Here is a 17,226-nt window from a genome sequence, read left to right as displayed (position 1 = left end):
TGGTATGGATTGGATATATCTGGCTCAGGATAGGGACCAGTGGAGGAGGGCTCTTGTGAACATGGTAATGAACCTTCAGGTTCCATAAAATGCTGGGAAATTCTTGAGTAGCTGCAGAATTGGTGGCTCCTCCAGAAGGGCTAGGCTTCACGAGTAAGTAAGTAAGTAAGTAAGTAAGTAAAAGTGAGGCATGCTGAAAGGCAGCCTTTTTTAGATATGGGGGCCCGATGTTTTGTTGGAATATTGGCTTGTTATAACACATGTTTAGGTTGTCCTCTGATACTCATATGACAGGATTGCACTGTATTGCAGGTTATTATATAATAGTTGTGTGACATCAGAATGAAATATTTTGGTGTAGAGACATACTGCATAACTTGGAGTCAGAAAATTGGCTTGGTAATAATGAACTTGCTTCACATTTTAGAGCTACTCGAAATTGACTGATCTAGTTGAGGGTTTCATGGTTTTCCCCAGTTCTTGCAGACAAATGCCAGGATAGCATCTTAAAACAGGCCATGACTGTTTTGTCTCATATCTCGTCTGTTTCATCGTTCACAATTACTGCATAACCTCAGCAGTTGAAAAACTGTCCTAAACTTGGAAAAAAAAATATGTTTAACTTTTCTGTAATTAGGTATACGTACTACTCTGTGTTCAGTACATACATTGAATGTGTGTCTGTATGCAGATGCTGCTGGAACTTCAGTTTGATTTGAACAGCAAGTTCAAGACAGAAGTAAATCGGCTGAGTGCTGAGGAACTACGGTCACAGCCTCTTGGTAGGGACAAATTGGGGCAGTCTTATTGGTGTCAACTTGATGAAGATTGTAATCTCCGAGTTTACCGTGAGGACTTGGATGATGAAACATGGGAGGTGGTTGCAAGGTAAATAATTCTTCCTTCTGGTTTGGGGATTGTGTTACACAGAGCTTCCAAAGGAAAAAGAATAGTGCTGTTGGTGATAATGAGGCATTAGTTTACTGGATGACTGTGCTAGGGAGTGGCTGAGGAGTTGTCCTACAGGCATCACTACCTCTCTGTACTAAGATTTCAGTACTGATTACTGTACAAAGGTGACACAGACTTAACATATTTTGTAAGAACTGGTAGAAGTGATCCACTTCTGCCTTCAAGCATGTCTTGCAGTGCAAGAAGTTTTGCAGTATTTTCTGGAGCTTGTCCTTCTAAACTGAAGAGTTCCACTTGTGTTTTCTTCTCTCACTCATTCATGGAGCTGAGCCCTTCTTGAGAAGCTGTCAGTTGTGCAGCTACTCAAGAACTTCCCAGCATTTTATGGAACCCCTCCACTGGTCCCTATCCTGAGCCAGATAAATCCAGTCAATACCATCCCATCCTATCTCTCTAAGATCCATTTTAAAATTGTCCGCCCACCTATGTCTTGGTCTTCCCAGTGGCCTCTTTCCTTCTATCTTTCCCACCAATATCCTATATGCATTTCTCCTCTCTCCCATATGTGCTACATGCCTTGCCCATCTCATCCTCCTTGACTTTATCCTTCTGATTATACTTGGAGCTCCTCATTATGCAGTTTTCTCCAACCTCTTGTCACTTCATCTGTCTTCAGTCCAAATATTCTCCTAAACACCCTCAGTCTGTGTTCCTCCCTTAAAGTCAAAGACCAAGTTTCACACCCATACAGAGTTTTCTTCACTCCAGATGTATGTATTGTGCATGCTTACATGACCAGTAAGAGGACACTGAGTGGGCTGTTGTAGCAGTAATGCTCCAGTCATGTATCTGGGTGGTGCTTGGTTTTAATGTCAGCTAGAAATTGGCTGTCCTGACTGAAGTTTTTCATTGTTTTCTGCAGTCCTTGTAGGCAAGTGCCTCCTCCTTCAGATTATTTCGAATTTATACTTATTAATTTATATTGTTACAATTTAGAGGCGTGGCTATAGACAGGGTGTGGATTGGTGAATGGATTTATTGACTGCTTGTATACACCACTCAGAACCTGTCTTCAGAGATCACTGCCACACACACACACACACACACACACACTGGTGTCCTCAGTCTGCTACAGTTTCCACTAGCCATTTCCTGGCAACTGTTTCTACCAAGGTAGATTCTTCAGCTTCCTGCACTCAGGTCCTCCTGTTACAGCTGCCTGTGCAAAACACTTGTCAACTGCCAGCTCAACTCTGTCACTCACCAACCAACTACTTCACGTCACTTCACTCAACTGAGCTGCTGAGAATTCTTAATTGAACTGTTGACAACTCCAACCAACAGCTAACTTGTTGCTTCAGACTGACCTGCTTGTAACATGTTGGCACGGAGCCCATAGAAAACACCGTTCTTCTGTTGTCGCATTGGTATCCATTGCAATGGAAACATGTGCTGAACCGTTTGCTTCAAAATGGGTTGCTTAACCCTGTTCATATATTGTTGTGTGTGTGTATCTTGCGGGCATTAGCTAGCAACAGCTGCTGTTTACAGTCAGTGCTTAGCATTGGGTCTGTATGTCACAGTATATTTTTATAGCCACTTTATAGGGAGGGAAGCATTGAAAGAAAAGTAGGCTCATAAGTTCTTCCAAGGATTTCTTCTCAGTTGTCATTATTTGCACTATGGTTAGTGGGAGCTGGGATAGTATAGTCAGTATAGTGACAGGCTACAGGCTGGATGACCGAGAGGTCAAAGTTCAAGTCTTTGTAAGGTCAAGAATTTTCTCTTCACATCTTCCAGACTGGCTCTGGAGCTCATCCATCCCCCTATGCAGTGGGTACCGGGTGTGAAACGGCCAGGGTGTGAAGCTGACCACTCACCTCCAACTAGTACCGAGGTCAAGAAAATGTGGCTATATACATCTACTCCCCCATATGCCTTCATGGCGTAGTGCTTAATTAGTTAAGCACAGGGACAGCTTTACTTTATGTATGTTCAGTGAACTACTGATAAGGCGCAAAAGGAACTGAGCCATCTCATTTTGATGAGTGATATTACAGCATCATCTCCACCCCACCCCACCTTATTGTCTTTCATTTGCTGTGGCATAACTGGAATGGCATGGGAGCTTTCTCAGTATGGCACTCTAAGTAGGGCTGTAAATAAAAGAAGCTTTTGACATTGCAAAACTTGAACACGTTACTCAATGGAAAGGAAATGTAGCATTGTAATATCGTAGGGCATTGTTTATCATTTATTTAATACTGCTGTGTCAGTTGCAGAGTCGCTTAATGTTATAATAATGGAAGGGTGGCTGTGAATATAGAGTCAGAAGTGATCTTAACCCATCTTGTTCAGTAGACCTACTTTATGTTGAATGACTGCAGATGTGTGTAGAAAGTGTTAGTAAAGGCAAGTAGTCCCAGTAAGAAATTTAAATTGTGTACATCCTTGATAAGAAACATGTATGATGTGTAATTGCAAGGTTTGGTTTTATGAGTGAAATATTTTTTTGTTTTTGTGTATTGCCGAATAGCTTATAAGAGGGTAGTATAGCTGAAAGATGATTTATTTTTCAGAGACCGGGAAGGCTTGGTGCAGCTGATTTCACAGTTATCTTCCAATGATCCGTTTCGTAATTATCCTGATGCAGTTCTCAATGAGGATAGCAACAGCCTAGAGATTGAGAAACCTATAACAGATACTGGACAGGTAATTGAATCACCTATTGCTGACGAAGATGAAGACGGAGAATTTGAAGAGATTGAAGAAGAGGAGGATGAGGAGGAGGAGGAAGAGATGAACGATTCTGACAAAGATCGTCAAAAAGAGTTGAAAACAAATTTGGGGCCTAAACCATCAAATTTTGAAACAAAGAAGGGCGAGATCGTGAAATCTTCAGAGAAGGAAACAAAGAATGATACAAAAAACAATGAAATTCTACTTAATGAAACAAATGCAGCTTCTGTTTGTAATAGTGTGGATGCTGTATGTGGCAAGCAAAAGAGAGAGCAAAAAGGTCTAAAGTTAGCAGATCATGGATTGAGTAGTGCTCCCTCGGAAGAAAGAAAGAAAGTTCAGGATTCTGTAGAACTGGCAGACAGAAATAAACATGGTATTTTTGTTAAGGCTGAATCAAATGATCAGGGATCTTCAGAACACTCTAACAAAGATGTTGGAATGGATGTATCAAAACAGGGTGAATTATTGGTTAGGGATGCAAGTAAGGAAGCAGAATCTGTTATGTCAGAAGATAGAAAGTTATATGTGGAAATAAAGGAACCTGTAAAAAGCAAAGAGCAAGAATCTTGGAACTTGAGTACAAAAAAGGATATACATGTGTCTGATTTCAAAGCAGCAGCATCCACTGTTTCTTCTGAGAAAGAGAAATTGCTGAGTAGAGAACCGAAGCAAGGAGAGGAAACCGTGGTACTTAGAAATAAAGGGAAAATTTTTTCAGGAAATGCAGCAAATGGTATGAATCCCTCAGTTGAAACCAGTAAGAAAGATGGTGCATTGGCAAAATCTTTTCTTCAGTGTGTGTCATTAAGGCCAGGTGAGAAGTCAGTTTCTCTAGATAAATATATATATTCTAACAAACTGTGTGAGACTAAGAGAGTAGTAGATAATAGGGAAAGTGATGAAAATTCTACTTTCAGAGCATTGTATTCTGTTCCTGTGGAATGTAAAGGGGGCCAGGAGCTTAGAGAAAAAATATGTTTGCCTGTGAGAGACTCACAAGATGATAAGCCATATGGTCAAGGAACAGGAAAGGAAATGGAGAAGCCTACAATTAAACTAAAAGGACTGCTAGGGGGTGTAAGTGGAGACATTGCTGACTGCATAGATTCAGGAAAGAAGGCTATGTTGATAGACTCAAGTGAAGATGCAAAGGATCAGGAGGGGGAAAGTACTAACCCAAGTCTGTCAGGAATGAATACCTTAATTAGTGGAGGTGAAAATAAAGGTTTGGATTTAAGTGGCAGGAAGGGATCTGGAAGCCATCAGAATGAAAACAAAAAGAAAGTGTTGCCGTCAAACTTTCAGCTTAACGATCAAGATGAAGTCTGCGATTTGAGTACTACAAAATCGACAGATAATTATGCAGTGCAAAGAGAATCAATGAGGCATTCCATACATTTCTTGGATAGGAACACAGATAGAGGAAGCCAAAGCGAAGCAACTGATCTTAGTACAAAGAAATCAAGTGCAACCTATATTGACTATTGTAAAGGAAAGAGACTGGAAAATATGTCAAAAATTGAAAGAAGCTCCGCTGTAAGCATGGGGTCTGATGGATATGTGACTGACATTAAAGATATTTTGAGATCCAAAGAAACTACTAAAAGTGGGGGAATAAAGAGAGATTTAAATGATACAGAAGACTTATCATTAGCAAAGAAGCTACGGTCTGAAGATGTAGTAAACACAAGTAGAGGTGCAGTAGAAATAGGAGAAGTTGTGGAGGAACCATTGATGTTAATTCGAGGAGATGGTTCAGGGAAAGACTGTAAAATGTCTAATCCAGAAAGCAGAAAGTATGATATAAATGATGGAGAGGTGGGAGAGGCTATAGAAGAACCATTGCTGTTTGTCTATGGGGAAGGATCAGGTAAAGACTGTGGTACAGGCAACCAAGGGAAAGATGCACAAAAAGGTGAAAAGGACGGGAGCAGAAGTAGCCAGGAAGCAAATGGAGGAGATAGTTCTTCACTTGATAGTAAAGTGAAGAATTTTTGTGTAAGTGAATGTACTAACAGAAAACATGAAGATTTATCAACTAAAGAACAAAAAACAGTAGGTACCAAAGCTAGGGTGGCAGATGTAATAGAGTGTGGTGAGAGAAAAGAGGATTCAAAAGAGGGAGATGATGATAAAGAGTTGGTAATGAAAACCTCTTCTTATAGTCATGTAATGTTTAATGTTCCTCATGGGATTACGAAGGTAGTTCCTACAGATTCTGCTTCAAGTGAGCTAAAAAACAAAGCATTTGCTGTAAAGTCTGATTCACTTCTAGAAATGCCAAGAGATAACACATTTATGACCATATCAGCCTTAAACCCACATGTTGAAAGGGAGGATAGTGATGCAGCAAACAAAGAGTGCCTAAAGGATATCTCTTCTGAAACAAAGGCAGATGATGCTGTTTCCTGTACACAAACGGATATAGATGGTACTTCCATTGATAAATTATCAGATAGTCATACGAGACTGAGTAAAGAGAGAACTCCTACATGTCATGAAGACTTTCAAGACTCTAAAAGGAAGGAGTTTGGAAACATAGTTAAAGAGGCTCCAGATATGAATTCTTCTAATAGTGAGGACAGGAAGGAAATTCAGATGGATATTCAAGATAAGGGAATGAAAGACTCAAATAATACAAAATTAAAACAGTTCCATCCATCAGCATTTTCTCAGAATGATATAAAATACAGTGAAAGTAATTGTTCCTATTTAACAATTAGTGATTCAAAAAACGTTGCACTTTCAAATAGCTTGTCATCAGATGTTAGTGGAACAGTGTGTAGGAAAGTACCAAAAAGCAAAGAAAATGAAGGCATGGATACTGAAGCATCAAGCAGGGACTGTCAGTCAAACTTGATGTTAAGTAGAAAACTTGATGTAGTTGTTTCAGTGTCTTCAAGTGGGACTTCAGAGTTTGCAGTATGTGGAAGGGATAGTGGTGCTTCAGTAATACAAACTGAACCAAGTATGCAGAGTGAAGATAATGTGTATAGGGAAGTAGTCAATGATGATCATGTAAAGCACGTTAAAATTCCATCAAAGGAATTGGATGGTAAACAGGAGCATATAACAACAAATAAACCTGAAATGGAAACAGAAACAGTTAGACAAGGGAAGGGTCCTGATCAATTATTTGTATTGCCACTTAAATCACAGAACCAGTGTGAGAAGTCTTCCACTTTAGGACAGTCTGTGATGAATACTTCTCAGCAGATGTCTCTTCAGAGAGCAGAAAACATGGGAGAGTTACTGAACATCAGTGATAAAGTAGTTAACCCAAAGGTGACTGACGCAATGCAGTGTGATTCACTCCAAGCAGCTGAAAGTTTTACAAAACCCTGTGAGTTGTCCATGTCTCTTGGTAGAACAGACTCACGGAAACTAGTAGATGCATCAGCTGTTCCTCCGTTATTAGAGAAGAAGCCAGAATGTACGAAAACAAAAGAACAGTCACATGTCAGTGATCCAGGTTCTGCAGTAATTATATCAGATACAGTTACTTTGAAACAAGGCATAAGCACTGAGTCTGACAGGAAAAAGTCAGAACTTAGCAGGTGCAGTGAAGCACCCTTGCCCGTTACTAAAAGGTTTCTTCAGCATACAGCGAACATCACAACATCTTGTGATAGTTCTAAATCATTGTCTCCAGATTCTGCAAAGTCAGAGGTACCTGTAAAAGTTTCTCCTGCGAAAGCACCACCAAAACTTTGGAGCATAGAAACAATATGTGCTCCTGATCAAAAACCAAAAGAGTCAATATGCAATCCTCAAGGTGAAGTTTTAGGTAATTCAGGTAGTTCAGCTTTGAAAGCTGCTGATGTAGGGCCATTGAAGAAACCAGAATTGTCAGGTCATACTGAAATACCTGAAGCTTTCAAGTCTGCTGATGTAGGTTTATCCAAGAAACCAGAATTGTCGGGTCATACTACAAAACCCAAATGGTCTCTTGGTGTTCAAGTTATACAAAAGTCTACAAGTGATGGTAGTAGTTGTAAGAGGGCATCAAGGTGGGATGTTGGCAAACCTAGTGATACCAAGGCAGTAGCAAGTGACGGAAAAAGTTGTAATGAAAATGAGTCACAGAATTTGGGAGAAACATGTGCAGTGGCAAAGAGAGACAGCCCTAAGGATACTGTTATTAATCCAACAAAAATTTTGAAGCCCAGTGTTCCTAACATAGATTCCTGTTTTGTTGAAAAATATTCAAATGATGAATTAAGTAGAACAAAGGATAATAATGTTATACATGACAAAAAACAAGAACAGGTTGGTTTTTCATCTGAAAGCAACTTTCCAGTAAGCTCCTCAAATATTGTGACTGGCTCAGAATTTGAGGAGAAAGTAGTCTGTGAAAAGGAACTCACTCAAGGCAGCTGCAACATGGGAAATGAGAGTAGTAATCCTGTAGAAAAATCACCTGACACACACATTAGAAGCCTACTTTCTTCCAGAAAGGGCCTAGACTCAAAGCTTGATGTTGAATCTTCTGTAATGTTTGATAAACATGTGAATGTAGAACATAATGCCTGCAATGAAAAAGATCTGAAAGTGGATGCTGTATTATCTGATAAACTAATGAAGTCTGAGCTTTCTCTTTATGCTCAAAATGTTGAAGTGCAGTCCAGTATATCACTCCAACGATCAGGTAATGATAAAACTGCAGTTGCTGAAACTGTTTCGACTGATATTTCCCAGAGGCAGTTGCCAGTTGTAGGAGATGAGTCTGTTGACTACAGTTCACAAAAATTAGATATGTCTGAAAAGAGTGATACTGGTGCTGAATTTTTTTCAAACCAGAGTATTGTTGAAAGAGAGAAAAAACCTGTACAGCGATTCTTTTTTGGTCCTGGATGCTTGCAGTTTTCAGACAAGAAAATTGAATCATCAGCAGATAAGGCTGTAGTATCCCTGATGGCTGATGATAAATCTTCCATAAGGGTTGGAGAAAATACTGTTAACAGAATTACCGAGAAAGCTGTTAATCTTGCAGAATCTCTTGAAGTTAATGTGGAGAGGAAAGTGGTTGAAGGCAGTAGCAACATACCTGTTTTGAAAGAAAAGGATATAAGTACAAAGAAACTGGATGGGAAACCAGTGGATGCACCTTCTGAAAGGAACATTGGAAAAGTTATTGATTTTTTAACTAAGAAAACTGTTGGAAAGACTATGGACAAATTGAGCGACAAAATTTTAGAAAAATCTGTGGATATTACCACAGACAAATTTGTTAAAAATCCAGTGGATGTTACTACAGAAAAAAGTATTATCACAGTTACTGATATTCCAACAGAAAAGTCTGCCAGAAAAGCTGAAATTTTACCTTTGGAAAAAATTACTGGTAAACCTGTGGATAACATTAATGCTAGTAAAGCAGTGGATGAAACTGCTGACAGAACTTTTCAACAGACAAAGCATATTACAACTGAAAAAACTATTGGAAAAGTTCTAAACACTACAGATGAAACTATTGACAAATCTCATGTTATCTCAGCAGACAAAACTAATGCAGAAAGTTCTGTTAATGAAACTGTTGGAAAGGCAGGTAGTATTAGCTTCGACAAAACTCGTGAAAAATCTATGGTTGTGTCAGCAGATACAAGTGTTGGAAAAGGTATTATTGTGACTGATAAAACTATTGATTTTCCTGTGAACAGAGCTGCAGGAAATGTGGATATTTTAGTAAATAAAATGGTTACTACTTGTAAAGAAAAAGGTGCAGATAATGTTATTGTGAGCAAAAGTGTTGGAGAGTTCACTGACAAAATTGATAGTGAACCAACAGCTAGTTCGAGTGACCATATGGTAGATAAGACTGCAGGTATTACCACAAACAAAATCAGTGAACCCATAGCCGACACCAAAAAACATAAACCAGTTTTGCAGAATTCTTCAGTAGATCAGAATTTTAAAAACGATCTGGATATGGGAGTATACAGAGAATCTGTGGATGTTGGTTCCGACAAAACTGGTGGAAGCTTGTGCATTAATGAAGATAAACGTGTTAAGAATAATATGGATATTAGTGCAGAGAGAGCTGTTGCTGAAGATGCAGACAAAACTGTGAAGCAGTCTGTGGAGATTGGTGCAAATAAGGCTGTTGAGAAACTTGTGGTTGTTGGTGCAGACAAAGTTGTTGAAAAAGATGAAGATGTCTGTACAGACAAAAATGTAGAAAAAGGTTTAATTTCAGATAAACTTTCTGAAAAATCTTTTGATATTGATGCAGTAAAAAATGTTGAAAAATCTTCAGGCGAAGCTGTAGAAAAACGTGTGGATATTGGTTCAGACAGAATTGATGCAAAACCTGTTAATGTTAGTAGAGACAAATCTGTTGGAAAAGCCATTATTGGCACTGTAGCCAAAACACATGGTAAACCCATGGACATTACTGCAAATAAATCTTTGCAGCTTACGACTGACAAACCTATTGCTCATTCAGCCGATTACACTACTCTCCACTCTGCAGATATTAGTAGAAATAAAACTGTTGGGGAAACTATCAAAGCAACTAATAGTTCTACCGAAGATGTTGAAAAAACTGTAGGTAAGGGTATCAAAACAAGTAGCAAAATTGGTAGTGCAATTATTGAAGCCACTAATAAAACTGATGGCAAATCTGTTGAAAGCTCTGAGAAACCTGGGAACAAAGACATTCAAGTAGCTGATAATTTGATTGGTAAAAACACTGAAGAAAATGGGAGACCTGTTGACAAAGCAGTTGAAACGTCAGTAATAGCTCTGAGTAAAACAGTGGAAATGGGTCAGAAAAGTATTGACAGAGTAACAGATATGACTGAAAAGACTTCTGGGAAAGCTGCTGATGAACAGGTTTATATATCAAATGACACCATTGACACTTCCTTTCATGTTGGTATGGACGCATTTTCAAATAAGACTGAAGGTCCTTTGTCACTTATGAAGGGTGAAAGCTCTGTCAAGAAAACTATGGCTGTTTGTGCTGATACAACTGCAAAGGAGTGTTTGGATGTCACCAAGTGTGATGTAAAATGTGTGAATGTTACTTCTGAAAAGAACGTTGGGAAAAATATGGATGACTCTGACAAAGCAGTTTGGAGAGGTAACAGTGAAACTCATAATAAAAGTACCACAAAATCTGTGGATCTGACTGCAAACAAATCCATTGGAAAAGGTATAAATGTGGCCTCTGACAAGTCCTTAGAAAAAGCTTTGGATGCTACTAATGATAAATCTAAGGGGAAAGATGATGATGTTTCTGATAAAGCTGTTGTAAAAATAACAGATGTAACAAATGATAAAGTTGCTGGAAAATCTCCATTGACCAGTGATGAAAAAAGTTCACAAGATATGGATATCATCACTGCTGAGGCCTGTGGGAGAAACAGAGATGATACTACTGACAAACTATGTAAGACTAATGTGGGTGCAGTCTCAGACAAATCCTTTGGAAATGTATCGGATGCGGCTGACAGAATTTGTGGAAATACTGCCATTGACATTAGTATCACAAAAACTGCAGATGAAGCTGTTACTTTGGATAAGACTGTTCGTAAAGCTTCAGACATCACAAACGCAACAGGGAAGGTAACAGATGTTGCTTCTGGTAAAGATGCTGGAAAGTGTGCGGATATTGCCGTTGCCAAAGAAGGCAGCAAATCTGATACTGCTGAGAAAGTGGCAAATGTTTGCGTTGAAAAGGTTAATGCCAAAGGTTCAAGTGGTAGCGCTGATGCACCACCACGCAAGAAAGCATTTGAAGAGGTTCCAATTGAGAAACAAATCATGAAGTCAGTAGAAGAAAATTTAAAAAATGAGGCGCCGGCTTCTCTTGGCCTGAAACCATTATTAATGCAAGGTAGGGGAAGCTCAAGTAGTGTTTCTGGTAAGCTCCTTTCTCAAGGATTGATTGGATCTGGGAGGGGTCGAAGGAAGTCTGTGGAGAATATCACAATGGGTATCATGATGAGCAAACTTGCTGGGAAAAGTGGACTGGATTGCCAGACAAAGTTCCCAGGGCCACTGTCATCTGATAGTAAGGTACTTGATAGAATTACGTGTACTCCAACAGTAGACATTCAGCATTCTGAAAAGCATACAGAGAAAGTAGAGGAGTCCACGGTTGTCCTAGAAAAGCCCAAGCCTGTAGCTGAACCACCAGCGAAGTCAGAAGCTGCTCCCAAAGTGCGAACTGGTTTTATTACCTTAACACCAATAGAAAAGTTACTGGAAAAACCACCTGCCAAATTTCAGGATACAGGAGTGAAAGGATCACCACTGCCATTGTCAGATTCACCAGAAAGACCCTTTTTGTATCCAATTAGTGAGTCACCCACAGAAAAGTTGGTAGGTACAGCAGTGAAGAAAAATGTACCAGGATTCAGCATGACACCAATTCTGAAACATTCATTAGAACATAAGCTGCCATCTCATTCTGGAGTTGTACAAACAATAAAAAAATCTGATAGTTCATATGTTGTGTTTGTTCCGGACACACAAACAGTGAGATCAAGTATAGGGAAGGCTGAAGGGAAAAGATTAACGAATCAGAACGAAACTGTTATTCAGGAAAGTAGACAGACAGGTAACAAACTAAGTGGGATGGAGGACAAGTCTGATAGCAAAGTCGAGTCACAGGAAGAAGGTCCTCATCCTCTAATCCAGTCCAGTGAAAAATTACCACAAACTGTTTGTACGCCTGTAAGTGTAATAGAAGTATCATCCTTACAAGTGAGCTCTTCAAAAGTTGAAAAAAAAGTGGAAGATGTTACCCTGGGAACCAAAGATTTGAACACAGTATCTAGCAAAGTTTCTGAAGTTGAACAATGTAAGCCATTCCCAGACAAAGAAAAGGAAACAAACTCTGGAAGTACAGATGTTCACAAAGCAGTTTCAGAAGAAAAGAATATTGATGGCAGAGTGATAACCTCTTCTACACACAAATCTCCTGCAGGTATTCGAGGTAAAGGTGACAAGGTAAAGGGCAGCATTGTGTCAAAAGTTTTACCAAAGTCCAGTGACAGAACAAAAACGGATGACTGTTTGCCAGAAGGAAGGTCAGGAGTTGCTGAAGTTACTCCTGTGCTCAAGGATATTGAAAGTGAAACATTAGAATTACCAATTAAAAAAGCACCAGAAGACACTAAAGACACAAAGCCAGAGGTTAGTTTGAAGCGAGTTATGAAGAAAGATTCTTCCAAAACAGTTAGTGTAAGATCACCTATGTCTGGAAAGTTGAAGGGAGAAAATAGGAAGGAAGGTAAAACCATATCTCCCAAATCAGAGGATATAAGTATAGTAAAAGAAGTTATGCCAAAGAAGGAAATAGAAATTAATTCTAGACTTAGAATACAGGATCTCACGTTTGATTATGCACCACCAAAGAGTGAAGAGAAAGAAATTCTTTGTGTGAAAACCAGAATACAAACTCGGCAGCATGGAAAATTACCTGCAAAATTACCTTCTTCAGAAAAACCTAAGAAAGGAAACAAGACTTCAAAATCAGCTTCCATGGCTTCATTGAAAGTGGATTCCTCAAAACAAGAGGAGGATGTAATATATATTGCAGAAAAAGATCCCTTGGCAGGAGCAGATGATGGTTTTCCTGTCACAAGATCCAGGAGGACGAGGTCAAGCACGGCTTTGTTGACTCCAGTTGACATTAAGAAATCACAGCCACCATCCAAGAAAGGGAGTAAAGCTGAAGTACCCATTGAGAAATCAGTCCAAAAAGGAAAACTGATTGGTCAGAAACGTAGGAATAGCCGCAGACTAGATTCCCAATCTGACGAGGGAGAGGTTGTTACCGATGGACGAAGAAAGCGAAGTTTGGCAATGGTAGAAACAGATGAAGATGCTGGTGGCAAAAGGCGAAAGCTCAGAAGCAGGCGCACTCCTGATGTGCAGTTGCGACGCAGTATTGAGGAACAGAAACGTCTGGAAGGCGGATACAGTAGTAGTGATGATGATCATGGTGATGATATGACGGTAGATTTGGAAGGAGAATCTACAGATGAATCACAGCCAACATCAGCAGCCGAAGAGGTTATACCTCGTGGTAGGGGAAGACCCCAGGGCCGTGCATGTGGAAGAGGCAGGGGGCGTGGTAGAGGCAGAGGAGGTGTTGTCTCATTGACTGCTACTGACAGCCCTGCTGTTAGCAGTGATGCCCCTTCTGACACGAGTCGCACAGAGCCAGCTGTCATTTCTGAAGTATCTGCCACGCCAAAATCTTCTCCAAGGAAAAGTAAGTCATAATCTTTGTAGAATATTTTCTAGTGACAGTACATAGGAATGAATGACTTTTGTACAGTATCTCCCTCCACAGCGATAATAAACTTATGAATGAGTAGCGGACAGTCTACCTTCAGAAACTTGTATCTAGCATTTACAAGAGATTAATTCAAAGTAAAGTAAAGTTATTATGCCTAAGATTATACAAGATTGTATTATGTAAGCCTATGTTACTGATAAAGTCACTCGCTTTTGAGGATATTTAAATTGTTAAACAACTTTGTAGCGAAGATGACAGTTATAGTCACATAAAGTAGCTAGGATTTAGTCCAAAAACTGTTATCCACTTATTTTAAGTCGCCAAAGTTTGAGGTACCATGTATAAGAAAAATAATTTTTTCCATTGTTTCTTGTGTGTCTGAAATGTACAAGGTGCCCTAGAAAGAGTGTACACATTTTAAACATTTCTGTTGAGAAAGTAAACAGAGCTAGGAGGGTACAGTTTTCACCACATGAAACAGCTACTCAGTGAGTTTCTTCATTAAGTGAGGAATTTCAGATAATTTATGTTAAGTTAAGAAGGTTGCTACTGCGAGCTAGATGTCTGACAGGAATGTAGGATGCAGTGATTCATGCAGAACTTCAGTGGGAAACATTCATGGAAAGTAGCCATATGGAGGACTGAGGAAGAGACCGTCAAAAATGGTCCCAGTGGGCAGTGAGATGGGCATCTTGTTGATGCACCATCTGTTAGATCCCATCAACAAAGAATTTGGCTGCTGCTGGAACAGCTGAATGTCTTCATGCAAATAGGTTTCATCTGAACAACCCTCACATGTCTTTAACACATTGCAGATGGATCACATCAAGAGCTGCTGTTTAAATTCCATGCATTATGTATGGGTCATGTTAGCTATGTCATGTTCTTGGCCGGGTGCTGACCAGGCTCACATATCAACTGAAAATTATTAGTAGCTTGAAGGAAGGTCTTTATGTCTTCATGGAATAAACACCCACCACCCACATGTGGCCTTCAGTACTGTATGTATGCAAAACAATGCTACCATTACTTCTGCTCATTTTACAAATAGGCACCTGTAATCTGTGACATTAAGGGAGGAACATATATTGAGGGTTTTTGAGAACGGTGTTGAGAGTATTTGGACTGAAGAGAGATGAAGTGAGAGGAGGTTGGAGAAACCTGCATAATGAGGAGCTTCATAACTTGTATTGCACCTGCCCTGGGTGATTATGATGATGGACAGTTTGGTGGAATAAAGATTGGCTCTTGTGGCTGCGTGCGTTGTATTGAATACAACGCATGCAGCCACAAGAGAAGGACACATCACAAAACACAGTATACACAAAATATAGGAAGAACGACTCCCATAGCAGAAGATTGTAATAATACACGAGTTTGAAATACGACGTATAAGATGATAAATCTTAACAAAATATTAATATATAAATTTTATTATAGTACATGACAAATTACATTTTAAATCATTTTATAAATGACACATGATGGCGAACAGTGCAATAGTTTAACGTAAATAACACACCTGACGATGGCACAGTGATGCCGAAATATGTAGTGAAGTGACAAGTGAGATTGTATGCACTAGAAGACGGTCAGTACATACACATCATGGACATGAATCAGTGCAACAGGACGCTAAAATACAACAGTATTAGAGTGTTTTGAAAGAATATTTCCACTACCAGCATCATTCCTTTTTACTGAGTTGTTGGTTGTAAGAATGTTGAACGCATGAATTCATGTCTGATGACTGCCACATGATTACACAGTGTGTCTCAGAAATAGTGCCACTAGGCATGCAGCTTAAAAAGTGGAGCCTGATAAGTTATATGTGGATATGGTGGTAATGTTGGCAGAAGTGTAATATTTGTGCTTTTGATTATGATTTTTTTTATGGCTAGTGGGGTGGCACTAAGTCCCTTGTACTGCGGCCACTTCTGGCCTATTGTGCCAGCCCCAGATGATAGGTGAGGGTGATTGTGGAGCAGTTGGTGGAATGAAGATTGGCAAGGGAAACCGAAGTGCTTGGAGAAAACCTGCCCCAGTGCCACTTTGTCCACCACAAACCTCACTTGACCAGACCCAGGATCAAACCCGGGCTGCCGCAGTGGGAAGCGAGTGACTAACTGCTTGAGCTGTGGCATGGCCCATATTGTATGATACTCTCTGTATATGCTGATTTTTGGTCTGTGTTCCTAGAAATTAGTAAATCATATTTTATGTACATTTTTGTCAGTTGTGGATTGAATGGGAGTAAGAATGTGGAATTGTTACGTTAAAGTTGAGTAAATGCAGTAATATTATTAATTTTCTATAAATGGTGATATGTATTGGATTGAGCTGGCTTAGAATTAGGTCTAAGAGTGGAGTCTTATGTGGATTGTGTTAAACTTGCAGATTTTTAGCAGAGGGTTAATTTATTTACTGTACTTTCAGTTGCAAGTAGTTGGATATATGAGTAATCGTTTTACAGCCCGCCGATTGCTTGGATTGGACGTGGGAGTTGACATCATCTTGGAAGAGACAAGCAAGGAAGGTGGTGCTGGTCCTAGTTCTGGGATGCCTGTACGTCAGTCCCGTCGTATTGCACAAATCAAAATAAAGGAAGAGGCAGAAAGGAGAAAATTAGAGGAATTGACTCTTCTTGAATTGAAGGAACAGCAACGCAGGCGTAAACGCGATGAGAAACACGAGACCAAGGCAAGGATTCTCAAGCTAGAGTGAGGGATTCTAATTAGGGAAGGAAATTGTTGTCTTGTTGGTATTTCATTCACGTAGTAAGTTGGAAAGCTGTTAATAATATATTTATTTTTAGGCATTTTGGTGCAAATCTGCATGGTTGAACATCATACATGGAGGTCATATCCATCCGTCCATTTTTCCATATGATCTAGTATAAATGGTGTTGTCTGGAAATGTATTTTGTGATTTTCTAGTGTTGCTAATATAGCATTTTTGTTCCATTTTTAGACCTCAGAAGACCTTAAATCAACTAAATAATGATATAATACAATATAATAATAATAATAATAATAATATAGTTTGTTTTTTAAGCAGACTAATCTCAGAAATGTTGAAAAGTATCCACGTGCTTTGGTTCAAAATCCCTCATATTCTGTTGAAAATAAATATCTCATCATATGTATCTCAGTTTGTGCTGTCATCTGAGATGCATACTGAATCTTTGTTGTGTAACTGTTCTTTTACCCGCCCTTACTTCGGGCTCCACTTTGTAATTGTTTCTTGGGGTCTGTTCAAGGTTAGTTGTCTTACCTTTCACTAATCACTTGACCTGCACCACTATTGATGTCAGTCACTGA

The 17,226-nt window shown here is 39.3% G+C and overlaps 1 protein-coding gene across 1 annotated transcript in view; it reads left to right on the top strand.

Moving 5' to 3' along the window:
- LOC111874640 (microtubule-associated protein futsch) overlaps positions 1–17,226 on the top strand; it is a 74,352-nt gene that overhangs the window by 18,771 nt on the left and 38,355 nt on the right. The window contains exons 3-5 of the mRNA XM_023870296.2: positions 692–888; positions 3,492–13,879; positions 16,380–16,606. Coding sequence (XP_023726064.1) covers positions 692–888; positions 3,492–13,879; positions 16,380–16,606 — 10,812 coding nt within the window. The remainder of the gene's footprint in view (positions 1–691; positions 889–3,491; positions 13,880–16,379; positions 16,607–17,226) is intronic.

This window comes from Cryptotermes secundus, unplaced genomic scaffold (genome assembly GCF_002891405.2).
Source record: "Cryptotermes secundus unplaced genomic scaffold, Csec_1.0 scaffold56, whole genome shotgun sequence".
In the NCBI taxonomy this organism is placed as follows: Eukaryota; Metazoa; Arthropoda; class Insecta; order Blattodea; family Kalotermitidae; genus Cryptotermes; species Cryptotermes secundus.
This window is presented reverse-complemented; position numbering and strand designations above follow the sequence as displayed.